The 13669-nt window shown below is 41.2% G+C and overlaps 1 protein-coding gene across 2 annotated transcripts in view; it reads left to right on the plus strand.

Moving 5' to 3' along the window:
* snx19b (sorting nexin 19b) overlaps positions 1-12739 on the plus strand; it is a 27000-nt gene extending 14261 nt beyond the window's left edge. For both annotated transcript variants that reach the window (XM_019861469.1, XM_019861470.1), the window contains exons 12-14: positions 7409-7593; positions 9781-9868; positions 12175-12739. In XM_019861469.1, coding sequence (XP_019717028.1) covers positions 7409-7593; positions 9781-9868; positions 12175-12298 — 397 coding nt within the window. In that variant the 3' untranslated portion in view covers positions 12299-12739. The remainder of the gene's footprint in view (positions 1-7408; positions 7594-9780; positions 9869-12174) is intronic.
* Positions 12740-13669: the final 930 nt, after the last annotated feature.

Raw genomic sequence — 13669 nt, forward strand, 5'->3', positions numbered from 1 at the left:
ATCTAGTTTTTGCATCGTGGACTTATGCAGTGTTTCGGTGCAAACGTATGACGTGTAGAAATTTATCCTTCTTTAGCTTCGTGTTGGGATGCGAGTGAGCTTCCTTTACATCCATCCATTATCCAAACCGCTTATCCTCAGTACAACATAATTCTTCCCTCCAAAACCCAAACGGAGCTGCTGCACCACCCCAGTCCTCTTTTACACCTGTCTCTCAATGACTGAGCGATTCTTTATTTTTACTTTCTAAAATAGCATATTAATGCTCACATAAACAATTCCAGTGGCACTGCAAGTCCTCGATGACAACTTGATGTCCGAGGTGAGGATGAGGGGAGGATTCAAAGACTGTCAGCAGCTGCCTTTTGGTAATGACCTCACTCCTTCAGTGTGTTTTTATTTTTTTTTTATGTGTGTCGCTGTTTCTGCTTCACTATTCGAGGGATCTTTCTCTGGCATTGAGTGTTTGCTTGAGTTTCAGTTGGCTTAAATGAATGTGACGTCTTGCTGCGTTAGTTAGTCAATGACCATAATATTGTTTTTAAAATAAATATGTATATATTTTTTTAGGACGGTGTGATATTAATGAGTTTCGACACAACTGGGCCTGTGCTAATGTCATATGTTGACCAGATCAGTTTGCAGGAACAGATCTTTTACTGTTTAGCCAGCTGCAGACTTGGAAAACTTGAGGAAAAACCAAGATTCAACTAATTTCCCCACATGCAAAAAATATTTATTCTCAGGTATCTGTTTTGATTTATTAGCAGGATTAGTAGCCATTTGTTTTTAGGCTTGATTGCCCCTGATTTGTTATCTTTCAAGAGACTCACTGTTTTCCAGATGGGATTTAACAGCAGTGGTTTCGAGAGTTTATTATTTTGGACACCGCGTTTGAAATGCCACGTCTTCTTGACAGACTACTTTCTTTTTGGGTTTTTTTTTTTTTCATCATGCGGTAACACAACATTTGGCCACCTTCAGTAAAATGGTATGTTCCCCTTTAAATGTTTAAAATGTTTATTATTTGAAATGGTTTGGTCATTATTACTGTAAAAATGTGATGCCAGGTTTTTTTTTTTTTTTTTCGGATAAATGGCCCGGATAATGGATAGAAGGTATTGACTGACTCATATTGGTTCATCACACGGTTTTGAGGCGTATAAAGTCACTGCTGGAAGCTCAGTGCTACTGTCAGCAGCAATTCTCTCCATGTCGGTTTGTTTGACCAGTGGGCTATGCGTGACAGATTTGCAAATGATGAGAAGAAACAAGGGGAGAATTGGATAAAAAGATGGTTGTTACGTGATGAGACGTGTAATCTCTAAGCTTTGTGAGACTGGAGGAGGTGTGACATCTCTGCACATGCTGTTCCTCGGTGATAACTTGACACACTTCGCAAAGTGGAAGCAGGCTGTTTTCTAGCTTTCTCAAATGACGCAACTTTTTTGTCATTCACGACATTCGTGCTGTCAGACTACCAAATAAATATTGTTCTGTGTCTTGGATCGGGAGAAATCTCACAAGTCCATCACAGACCAGGCCGCACCTAATCATATGCTTCCGTCATGATTCGGTCCATCGGCGCAAGTTCGTCGGGGAGGCGGGACAAGCAGCTGTCAAAGTCATGTTGACACAGGCATTATATACATGTGCGTTTGTTTTCTGCTCAGAAAAGACAAAGAGTAAGAGAGAATATGGACCTGTTCCTGGATGATGGGGAGGGGGCTATTTTCCAAAAAGAACTTGAGGTGACGAGTTTGTTGAATGACACCACGTTTGCGAATCACCCACAAGCTTTGCAGTTAGCAAACACAGCATGCGTTGAAATGCAACGTGGACTTTTGTGCTAGTCGCTTAGTCACGAGTTACTGTACACCACATTGTGATTGTGTGCCCCACGTCGTAACTAAGAGGGCAACGTCTTCATTTTGATCAATGCCGAAGAACTGATCAAAGGACATGTCACCCAATGTGGTGAGATGAACAAAGAAATTCTGACATGCCGGACTTTCGATTTCTTAGTAGTGAAGCACCTCAGGCGCCTCGCGACCAAGCGTTGAGTATGTCACACTACACGGGCTATGACTTCGTTTGTCTGTGACACTTCTCTCGGCTCAAATTCGGGCAACATTTCTGTAGTCTGATGCCGGCATGAGTGGTTTGTGTCTTACCGATGAAGGCCAAAGTTAAAACAATAGTTGAAAAAGCCATGCTAAATTGAGGCTCCCAATCTTAGTCACTTTGTTGAGTTTTTTTTTAATCATACTTTATAAGTTCCAGATTGTTGTACAGACAAAACCAAATCATGTGCATGGAGATTCTTTGTTTGACTTGTTGGGTATTATATGAATAAATTTCCTTCGTCATTCCTTAATCCTGCAACATATTATTTATATTCAATGTGCAAATTCAATGAGTAACTAATTATATACACCTAATGTCTTATTTAGAATAAAGCTAACCGCTGGAATATTTTTGGCCAAGTGAACGCAGTCAATATTTCATCCAAATTATCGCAGTTATAAATATTTAAGGTAAGGTACAATTTATATGCCAGTCAATGAAGTCCTGTTGAGGTTTTGAAGTACACACTGCACTCACAACATGTCGCAACATGTAAGTATGACAGCTAATTATCGACTCTGTTAATTCAGTTCCACGAAAAGCAAGTAGGACGTAATGGCACACCACTTGGATGCTTGCGAAATCACCTTGATGAGGGCTAAATGCTGTGTTGTAAATAAAGACAGTAGCAGGATGAAGTCATCCAGCAGCCCCTAAGCCCCTTCACATCTCTGTTTTCTGTTTTTGACCACTCACCTGAGTCCGGGCCCTGAGCTGTGCCTCCAAAGTAACGGTTCATCCTCTGTCTCCAGAGACATACTTGTGCAATGACATCATGTCTGTTGAAAAACCTGTAGGCTTATTTTAGCTCAAGCGGGGCCGCGGGTTTTACCATAAATGGTAGCAGAAATCAAAGGAACTTTGTACAGTTGTTGGTCAGCTTGGCAGATCTAAACAGCTGCCAGGAGGGCCTTATATTGTGGCAGGTTGATTGGAGCATGGACCTCAGGCTTGTCGGTGAATCAAGCCATGCATGTTCTTTTTGTCTTCTCTGTTTGTAACTGGGCGGCTTAGCAGTTGATTAACCTTTTCTGATGTTTTACTGAAAAAAAAAAATCACTTATTTGTGCCGTAGTGCAAGTTGACGGACAAGACAGACGGCCCTGTGGTATTTTCCTCTTTATTTTTCCCGTCTTACAAATATTTATTTGACAGTTGAGCTGGAAAACCACTCTTGTGGCTTTTACCGTAGCCCTAACGCAATCGAGACTTAAGACTCCACCAGACCGCAACATCTGATATAGCATTACTTGGCATCCGTTCGCTTTAATTGGCTAAAAATTGCATGTGGGTTTGCGTGGGCCAGTGGGAAATCAATCCCCACAGTGATTGCCATAAGACTCGAGTGGTGATGACAGCAGAAACTTCATTTGATGAATGTTATTGTAGTAAAGGCAGAGCTCCAGTAGCAACTGGGTATTTATAGTCTATATACTATTAATGTGACGTGTTCTGAACCAAGACAGTGTTCATATAAACTTCTGTGTACCATATGTGATATTCTGAGCCATGGATCAGATATCATATTTATGTTTTAACTTTGGCATGAATCAAGACGCCGTCCGAGACTGTCGCAATCAAACTGCATGTGTCCACATTCAAACTCCATCTAGAAATGGAACGGACGTGTATACGACTATCAGACTTTGCAACACGTCCTGATTAGAAGCGGGTGAAGTGATAATCGTGAACCAGATTGCTCGACCGGGATGAATACCTCACTGGGAGTAGACATGTCACAACAGCGAGGTGAAAACAACTTTGCTCACGGCTGACATCAATAGTGGCTTGTTAGAAATGACTTTCAATTGCATTGGCCGTTACGTTGAGTGGACACTTTAGTCGGTACACCTGCACATTTGAATGCTTGTACAAGAGGTAGTACTGGTACAGTGATCCCTTGCTTATCGCGGTTAATGGGGACCAGAATCCCCCGTGAAAGAGGAAAATCCGCGAAGTAGGTACCACCTCCTGTACAGGTATATGTACATGTGTATGGGTATATGGGTATGGGTATGTCCCGTGAGACCCAGAACCATCACGGAACTCAAGAAAGCCATCAGGGAGGAGATGAGAGCCATTACCAATTCAGTCTGTAAGAACGTCATGGACAACTTCGTGCTGCGCCTCAAGAAATGCGCGGAGCTAAATGGAGGCCGTCTAGAACATATGCTGTGGAACGGAGAAAAAAAGGCCAAAGACCCTAGCGTTTTGATGTGATGTTTTGCATATAATAAACTAGTTATGGCCAAAGTTTCATTTCATTCGGACAAAACACCAAGAAACGGGGCCTAATTAGAGTTGGGGCCCGTTTTTTTTTGGGTTACCCTGTATATATATACCTGTATGTATATATATAAAGTTAGGTTAGGTTACTGTATAAATAACAAAATACAGTAAACATATACCTGTACATGTAGTACTGTATATGTTGGTCTATGTGACTCGCTGTTGTTTTGCTGACTTTCGCGGCCTCTCGCCGACCTTTTGCGGCATTTTCGCGATTTAAAAAAAAAAAAAAAATCATGAATATCTTTGAAAAATCCACGATGCACTGAAACCGCGATAAGTGAACCGCGAAGTAGTGAGAGATCACTTTATCTCTAAATATGATGCAATGTGGTTTACAAAGGAATTCAATCATTTTGTCAAACCAAACTGAGTATTATTATTATTAGGGCATTAAAGTCAGATTATTTTATGTATTTATTTATTTGTTTTAGACAGATATTCGATCTTATTTGATTTGAACCCTTTCAGGGACAGCGGTTACCACAGTGGACAGCTTATCATGTTATCGGGTTACAGGGTGAATGAAAGGGTTAAACACATGCCCAAGATTATGGACAGTGTGCGCGCATACACCTTTTCTGTCAAAAGTGGAAGATTGGAGATGTATGGAAAGTCTGCAGCGTTGTCCATCGCCATCACTTAACTGACTTTTACAGCGGGGCAATTAACACTTGGTCTTCTTGACCGATTCCAAATTATGTTTTTGGCTCTCATTCTGAGTCGAGCTGTTTTTACTCAGCACCTGGTGCTCAATTACTTTTGTTGCCAAGATGGTAAGTGAAGCATTGGAAGCAAATAGATTATTCACAGCTGTATCATTGAGTTTGATAGTGTATGCCTTTGTGATATTTTCCTCTCTGCCGCATTAAGTACCATGTCAGATTTAGGCTATTTTTAGCAGTTACAAGTCTGGATCAACAGGGGTCACTTTTTCATTTTTCCACACAATGGCTCTCCATGTCTTTGAATCTGGAAAGTCACTAAATCTGACTAAATTGCAGCACATCTGACTGTTCCCAAAGTGACTTGATGCCTTGCAGATATGGAATGTTATTCCAAGGGTTTTTCGGATAATTTTGTGACGGGACAGGGTTTTAAGAACATATACATTCAATCTTCTCTTTCCTTACAAGTTTGATTGGTTTTGTGCCCCCAAATATTAATCAGTGAAGAAACATCTGCCTCCTTTCTGGCCTACAAGGGAGTACAAAATCATTATCTACTCAAGACAATTTTTTTCTCTTCGTGATGTTGCTGTTCAAAAATATCTCGCTTGACTTGCTTAAGTGAACCTTTGCCGGACAACTTGACTTTTCTCATTCTATCCAAGCGGTTGTCGTTCTCTGGTTTGATGTGCCTTCTCTCGAACAATAGGCTTTGATCTTAAAAAGAAACTCCTTTTCCCCTGGAGTTGTTTGGTCATGGTCCTGCCACATCCACATAATGACTGGGGATTTCTTCCTTTTTGCTCACAGGCTATAAATGAATGATTTCATCTGTGGGAATGTAAACTGTTTTCAGGATGTTCCTGTTGTTGTCCTCACAATTATCTCTGATGTAATCGAGTTTACTGACGAAGAGGCTCTTAAGTGGAACCAGGACTAACACTAACAGTGCATTCTACAGAAATTAGGTCTGGATTAATCCCAGCTCAATACTTGGGTGGTACACTAGCATAACAAAGGTCAAGGTCATCTTTATTGTCAAATATGCTTTATGTATGACTTGCAGCACAGATGAAATTTCTTCCTCTCAATCCTCAGTGCAAACATGCATGCAAACATGCTGTGCATTAAACACACACAGCGAAGACAAGATAGCAGCTACACTGTATAAAAGACATAATATGTAATCTGAACAGTATAAACAGTATAGACAATATAAACAATGTAAAGAGCATAAACAATGGCACTTGTGGCTATTGTGGGTAAAGTTGTCCCATTTGCTCCAAAACATATGTCTTTACAATATGTTCAATGCAGCCCCGCAAGTCCCAGTAGCAGTACTGTATTCTGATTAATATTGCATGAGTGAATATATATTACATAGCAAAATCCACTCTTTTTCATCCATCTCAGGGGCCAGCCATTTCGCCACTTACTGTCGACTGAAAATGACATCACAGTTGCTCAGGGGCTCAGGTACCGAGCTATCACGGCTCAGCTAGCGAATGTCACATGACCAAACTCAGAAAACAGATGAGTGAGCTGTGATTGGTTGTGACCCGAGCCGTGAGCGACTGCGATGTCCTTTTAAGGCAACGGCAAGTGGCAAAATGGCAAAATGGCCACTGCTTGAGATGGATTAAAAACGGGTGTGTTTGCCGCTTAATTTATCTTCCACAAACACAATATTAATCAGAATACCGTGTTTAGAGTCGTGGAGCTGCATTGAATATATTGGAAAGAAAATTTACAATTTCTGTTTATTTTTTACAGTGTAAAATCTAATATTTGTCATTTGACCTTTTCTGGCTTTTTATATCTTGTTCAAGCCATTCCACATGGAAGGGTTTGACTTCACATGCAAAAAAAAATAAATATATTTATTTTTAAATAAATAGAACAAATAATGTGTGCAGCCCGGTAGAAAGATCACTGAGCATTAGCCTGTCTCGTTTTGCCAAAGTTTTGGAATTTCTAATAAGACCAATTGTCATTTTAATTTAATAGATGAAAAAAAAAACAACTGACTGGTCTGCCATGATTTTTCAGTGTCAGTCAAGTCAGGCACAATGTCAAGGTCACAATACAGTGAACTCAATGACTGTTTTGTTAACCTGTAGTGACCGCAGGTTCAACAGACTGTCGATGTGCGTTTGTATGATATTACATTATTTTGTAAGAACGAGGTGGTTTTCTTAGCCTGAAAAAAACGTGAAGAAAATATACGGTACATCAACGTACTTTTATGACAAAATCTGATTACCGGGAAACCAAATTTTCTTCAATGGTTCAAACCTGAAACTGTTTTTATTTTCAAATTTCAGATGGCTGGATGTGAGTGTGGCCAATCTGACATGTACCAGATACTGGGTCCATTACCTTCAGGTCATCCAGGAGTCTGTGTGGCCAGGAGGAGTTTTGCCCACCTCACCGCAAATAGAACGAAGCCAGCAGCAGAAGGACAACACCAAGAAACAAGCCTTACATTGTCTGATGAGTCTTCTGCCAGGTACACAATTTGGCTCTAAGGACCAAAACAATCTGTCTAAAGACTACAAGTTGGTGGGGGGCCGAGGGCAGGTTTCATGGACCGCACTATAAGGCGCTCTGGAGTAGAAGGCGCACCTTCACTGAATGGCCTGTTTTAAAACTGTGTTCATATATAGGGTGCACCGCATTATAAGACGCAGCTACAATAGTGGCTGTGGTTGTGTTATGCAGCTACTAGATGGAGCTACGCTAAAGGGAATACAATACAATACAGAACAGCTTTATTTATGTTGAGCTTTCACAACCGCTGCAGCTGTAACAAAACGCTTTACAGAACATTTAAAAGTCTATGTCCAAGAAATCAGAATACAGATCCATATATAAGGCAAATCGGATTATAAAGCGCACAGTCGGCTTTTGAAAAAATTAATGCTTTTAGGTGCACATTATAATGTGGAACTTACGGTATTTAGACTGTCCCCAGCACTTCATTTTGAAACAGATGAAACAAAAATTGTTGGCGCTCTTGCATATTTTTAATTTATCAATAACTTTCGGGTGGGATACTCAGGGGTTGGATCAAATGTTTAACTTTAAAATGCACTATCGGAGTTGATAATTAATAATTTCTGTTCAAAATCACACTATACAGACGTAGTCACATTTCTAAAGTAACATTTTGGCACATCAGTCCTTTTCAGATTTGGTGGGTAAAGTTTTTTTTTTTTTTTTTTTAATCTGTCAATCTCCTGACAAGAGTGTATATCGTGTCACAGAAAAGCGGAGCACAAAGACACATTGACAGACTACATTCCTCTTCAAATTATGTTTGCTCGAGACCACCACAGAAATGGAGTGCTATGTTGTATGTCTGTTTTGGAAAAGGATTGTCCCATAAACCCCATCACAGACAGAGATATCAAATTTTTTTTTTGAACACGTTCCACGATAATTTAAAAAAACAAGTACAATAATAGACAAACCCCCCCCCCCCCCACCCCCCGCATGAAATATAAAACAGTTTCATTACATATCTGAAAAGGAGTGGGAATAAGTGAAGCACCTTTCATGTGGAACAGGACAGAAGAAATTCACCTTGGCACCAGAGGGTGTGCAGAGATTTCACCTTTAAAACTAAGGTTTGGTGTCATCCTAAATGCTACATTGTCATTATGTGATGTGGATTGCTTTGGTTTGCCAAGAGACTGCGAATGAAAATTAGCTTTGACTACATTTTCATACCTTAGTAGTTCTATATGTTGCTGATCTAACAGCTGAGGAGATCCTTCATGAAGTTGCCGCTGCCTCCTCTTTCTCATTCCCCCTTATTCGACAGAAAAGCTGACGGCAATGAATCAGACACAGCTGGGTGCCCTCACATGCACCATGATAAAATCTGCCTCCTACTCACACATCATTTGGAACACGACAAAAACTGCACCCGAGCTCCCTTGGCCTCCAATGGCTTGAGAGTGCCAGAGCAACTACTTTTTAACTTTGTGGCATGCACATGTGGAATTTCAGTGAAAGCCTCCATCGATGAGCGTATTGGGGTCATGTTAGACAACAGCAGAAAGCTGATCTCTACCTGTCAGGACATCATTACCTTCAGCACTAAAAGCACTGTGGCTCCTGCCAAAACAGTGTGGCGGCGAAGGCAGTTTGGCATAACGAATAGGCCTCTGAAATGGTCTTGGCCACTGTTTTCTTCGCAAACCCTTGAGAACCACACAGCTTTTCCTCACCTAAAAATAGAAAGGGTCAAGTTATAACATTGTTAAAGCGGGACACAACCCTCTGCAAATGTAGGTTGTTTGCCTGTCTGTAGCTGTGTTTCCATTGCCCTCGGGAATGCACAAAATGCACACTGGTGATGGAAACACACACTTTCAAAACCTCTCCAATATCGCAAAAAAGATTTTGTCTCTCGTGAGGTGGTTTTTAAGATGTGTTGCAGGCGTAACGGTTGGCGCATACTGCACTTGGCTGGCTGCATGCGCCGTGCGCTGAGGGGGGCGTGAACAGTGCATGTGCTCAGCTTAGAGAGAATATAGGTCTCAATATTCTTCTTTGGGGTTTTGTTGAGGACAGTTAAAGTTGAAATGCCAGTTTGTAAGGAACTCATATAATACCACAGTACTCGCTTCCATACTCTTGATATGAAAATGATTTAGGCAGTAAGCTTTTCTTGCCTTTGTTCCCACAGATGTAGTCACCGATTTTCTCAGCTCAGAGAAGTACAAACTCAGTTGGGAGATTGTCCTTGATTCCTTCCAAAACCCCTACATTAACAGGTAAGCCATACCACTATTGTGCACTCTTTTTCTTAACCCTAAAGATGCATACCGGTACATTTCGATTACACCCCAGTTTAAAAAAAGCTAAACTGCTGCTGGCCCATTCAGTCTCAGAACATCATTTTCAAAAAGGAGTTTATCCAAAACCAATTTCAATGAAGTTGGGACGTTGTCTTAACTCTTTCATGCGCCCTGTACCCTAAGATGTTGAGCTGTCCACTGTGGTAACCGCTGTCCCCGAAAGGACTAAACATAAATAAAAACAGAATACAGTGATTTGCACGTCATGTGGAGTCTATGTTTAAGTTAATACATGACAAAGACAAGATATTTAATAAACATTATTGGTTTCAGCAAATAACTTGAATTTTACGGCTGTTACACATTCCAAAAAAGCTGCGTTTGAGGTGACCAAGGTGGTCTAAGAGCTGCTCTCTGACAGGGTCCGAAGGGTGGATGAGATCCTCCTCGAGTTCCTAATGGTCAGGATGTTGTGGAGTTGTCCTGATTGAGATCATCAGAGATGCCTCTGCTACTTTGCATGATCATCGGAGACAGTGCCTTCAGTTTGGCAGCCTCCGAAACCCCTTCTCAAAAAGGGAGACCTGACCGGTGTGTTCCAACGACAGGGGGGTGACACTCCTCAGCCTCCCTGGTCATGTTTATTCAGGGGTGTTTGAAAAGAGGGTTAGTCGGGAAGGTGACTCTCAAATCCAAGAGGAGCGTTGTGGTTTTCATTCATGAGTTTTGTGGACTTAGAGAAGGCGTTTGACTGTATCCCTCGGGGAATCCTGTGGGGGTTGCTTTGTGAGTATAAGGGGCATCAAACCCCCTCATACAGTCTTTTTGGTCCCTGTGCGACTGGTGTCAGAGTTTGGACCACATTGCTGGCAATAAGTCAGATTTATTTCCAGTGAGGGTTGGACTCGATCGTCATCGATTCTGCTCATAACCTTCATGGACAGAATGTCAAGGTGCAGCTGAGGGGTAGAGGGGCTCCGGTTTGTTTTTTTTAGAATTACATCTCTGCTTTGTCCAGATGATGTGGTATTTTCGGCGACATGCAGCTACGATCCCCAACTCTAACAGCAGCAGTTCATATCCAAGTGTGAAGCAGTTGCAATGATAACCTTCAAATCTGAGACCATGGTCCTCAGTCGGAAAAGGTTGCTCTGCCCTTTCCAGGTCAGATCCTGCCCAAATTGAAGTAGCTCAAGAATCTTGAGGTCTTGATTACAAATCAGGGCAGAATGGGAGTGGGAGGTCGACAGTTTGATCAGTGCAGCAGACTCTCAATTTATCAGTCGATCTATGTCCCCACCCTCTTCTGTGTTCACGAGCTGTGGGCCCTGACTGAAAGAACAAGATCCCAGATCGGACCTGTGATGTCCGAGAACACGCTGGAGGACTATGGCCGTTTTTCAATTTGAAGAACGTAGAGTACGGTCTTGTGAACTCGCCAAGTAGTGTCTTCTTAAAAACTTACACGAGAACGTTCTTCATAAGATCGTGAGTATTTTGGATATTGGAACGACTGCATACTTGTTAACTACTTGTTAGCTTCCCCTCCAACTGACTGATTTCCATGATAACAAGAGGAAATGCATCGTGGGATATTTTCTTCACCATGCCTTCACAAGTATCCAACCAATATATCCTTGGTTTATGCTAGCTGACAAGAAAATTACGTCCAGGTATTCCGTGCGTTGCTGGTTTATTGGTGCTTTGAATTGCAATCGTACTTGGGCCGCGACTGATGACATTCCGCAGTATTACAAGAACGCAAATTGAGAGAGGGCTTATGTCTCCCCATTGGACTGCGAACAGAACACCTTGGGAGCCCCTGGAAGGAAGAGTTGATGGCGTGAGGGAAGTCTGGGGCTCCATGGTAGAGCAGCTGCTGCCCCTTCGAAATGACCCCTGATAAGCGCAAGAAAATGGATGGATGGAAAATAATGAATACTTATACTATACTTGTACCTGCAATATTATAACCTCTGTGCCTCTACTGCACTTATAGCTGTGATTTCCTAGTTTACAATATTTGAAACTTCGAATATAAAGGACAGGGACTCACCTCAAGTGATTTTATTGCATGTGTACCACTCAAAGTAAACTCGCCAGTGACTGTCCACTATGGACCATGAAGTAAACGTGAACCTCATCATGACTCTCTTGATGAAGCGCTGATTGGTTTGTTGAACGAATTTTTAATCTTAACAATCTAGGTTCTGGTGATTTAGTACAGTCACTCGAGGTTTTGTTCCCATCACTAATTCAACTCCCATGTTCCCTTTTATTAGACACCTGGTTTACAGCATTTGTGATCTTTTATTGGAGTTCCTGGTTCCTGAATTACCTGAGCAAAGCTTTCAAAGGAGTTTGCTGCAGAGCCTCTCCAAGAACCCAGAAAAACTCTTGGCCTGAGGAGATGACCCAAATGAACTGTTACAATTGATGCCCTCCGTCATGGTGTCTCAAACCTTCTGATTTCAAGATGAACACTTGAAATTTGGTTCACCGCTCTGAACCCAAACCCGCTCAAATATAATCATGTTCTGCCCTAACATCAAGATACGGTACTTAAACTGTAAATAAATGACCCAGTAAGCTTTAGCTAAATGTATTTTGCCAAACGTGTGTCTGCTTGACAATCGGTGATACAGTACACAGATTTTTACACTGACAGTTGCAACCCCCCCCCAAAAAAACAAAACAAATATTAATGTAACCAAATTTTGATGAATGAACCAAACAGTTCTCAAGGGTCTTAAAATGGTCTCTGACATTGTTTAGTCAAAATACCCAAGGGATAAAGCATGACGGCTCACTAGAACACTGTTTGAAAAATAGTTTACTTTGTGTAAACACACACACGCACACACACACACACACACACACACACACACACACACACACACACACACACACACACACACACACACACACTCTAATGTGATGATAAATGTGCCAGTAATGTCGAATAGGATGTTCTCCACGATGAAGTGCTTTTTTCCCCCCCTCCTTTTTTGCCTTAAAACCATGTGCAAAACCCTAATTTAGGTGAACCATCAAGTGCCCGTATCCATCCAGTGACTACAAATCATGTGTTTGCTAATAATGTGTCAAATGGTGACTGATTGTCTTGTTTACAGATTGACATGAAAAATGTTGCATATTTTGTTGTGACAAATGTTTCATCTCAAGCCAAAGGAAGTAAGACCAACATGGGGCACCCTGATTATCATAATAGTGTATGTAGTTATGTTGTCAGAAAATGTTTGTCTAGGTGTACCTGAACTATACAGGCGTGGAAAACTTTTTTTTGTCATAGCTTTGGCTCAGGTGATGTCATTTTTTTGAATGCCAAATTGCACGCTGTTGTATGCCATGACACTTTAATGTATTTATGCCACTTTGTCTCGTGCAGCATGTAATGGAAAGTTAAACTGTCTCAGATGCTATGATATGTACAAGTCACACCTGTCTTTTCTTTCCTTCTTGATTTTCAACCACACTTGCATTCACGTCTTTGGGCAAATTTCGAGTCTTAAATTAACCTAATGTGCATGCTTGTGGCACGTGGTTGCCATGCTAACGACATGCCAGTATCCAGCCGATACCTATCTTCCCTTTTTCTCAACGATACAAATAAATTTGTCATCATGGATGGCTTACATGCTGTGAATTGTTTTAAAATACAGTGTATGCTTGTTTGTTTTTTTTTTGTAGCATATTTTTAATTTAGCAAAACAAAGTTACCCAAATGACATAATAACTGCGCTCCGAGCTTCACAA

The sequence above is a fragment of the Hippocampus comes genome, unplaced genomic scaffold (assembly GCF_001891065.2).
Source record: "Hippocampus comes isolate QL1 unplaced genomic scaffold, H_comes_QL1_v1.1 scaffold122, whole genome shotgun sequence".
Classification (NCBI taxonomy): domain Eukaryota; kingdom Metazoa; phylum Chordata; class Actinopteri; order Syngnathiformes; family Syngnathidae; genus Hippocampus; species Hippocampus comes.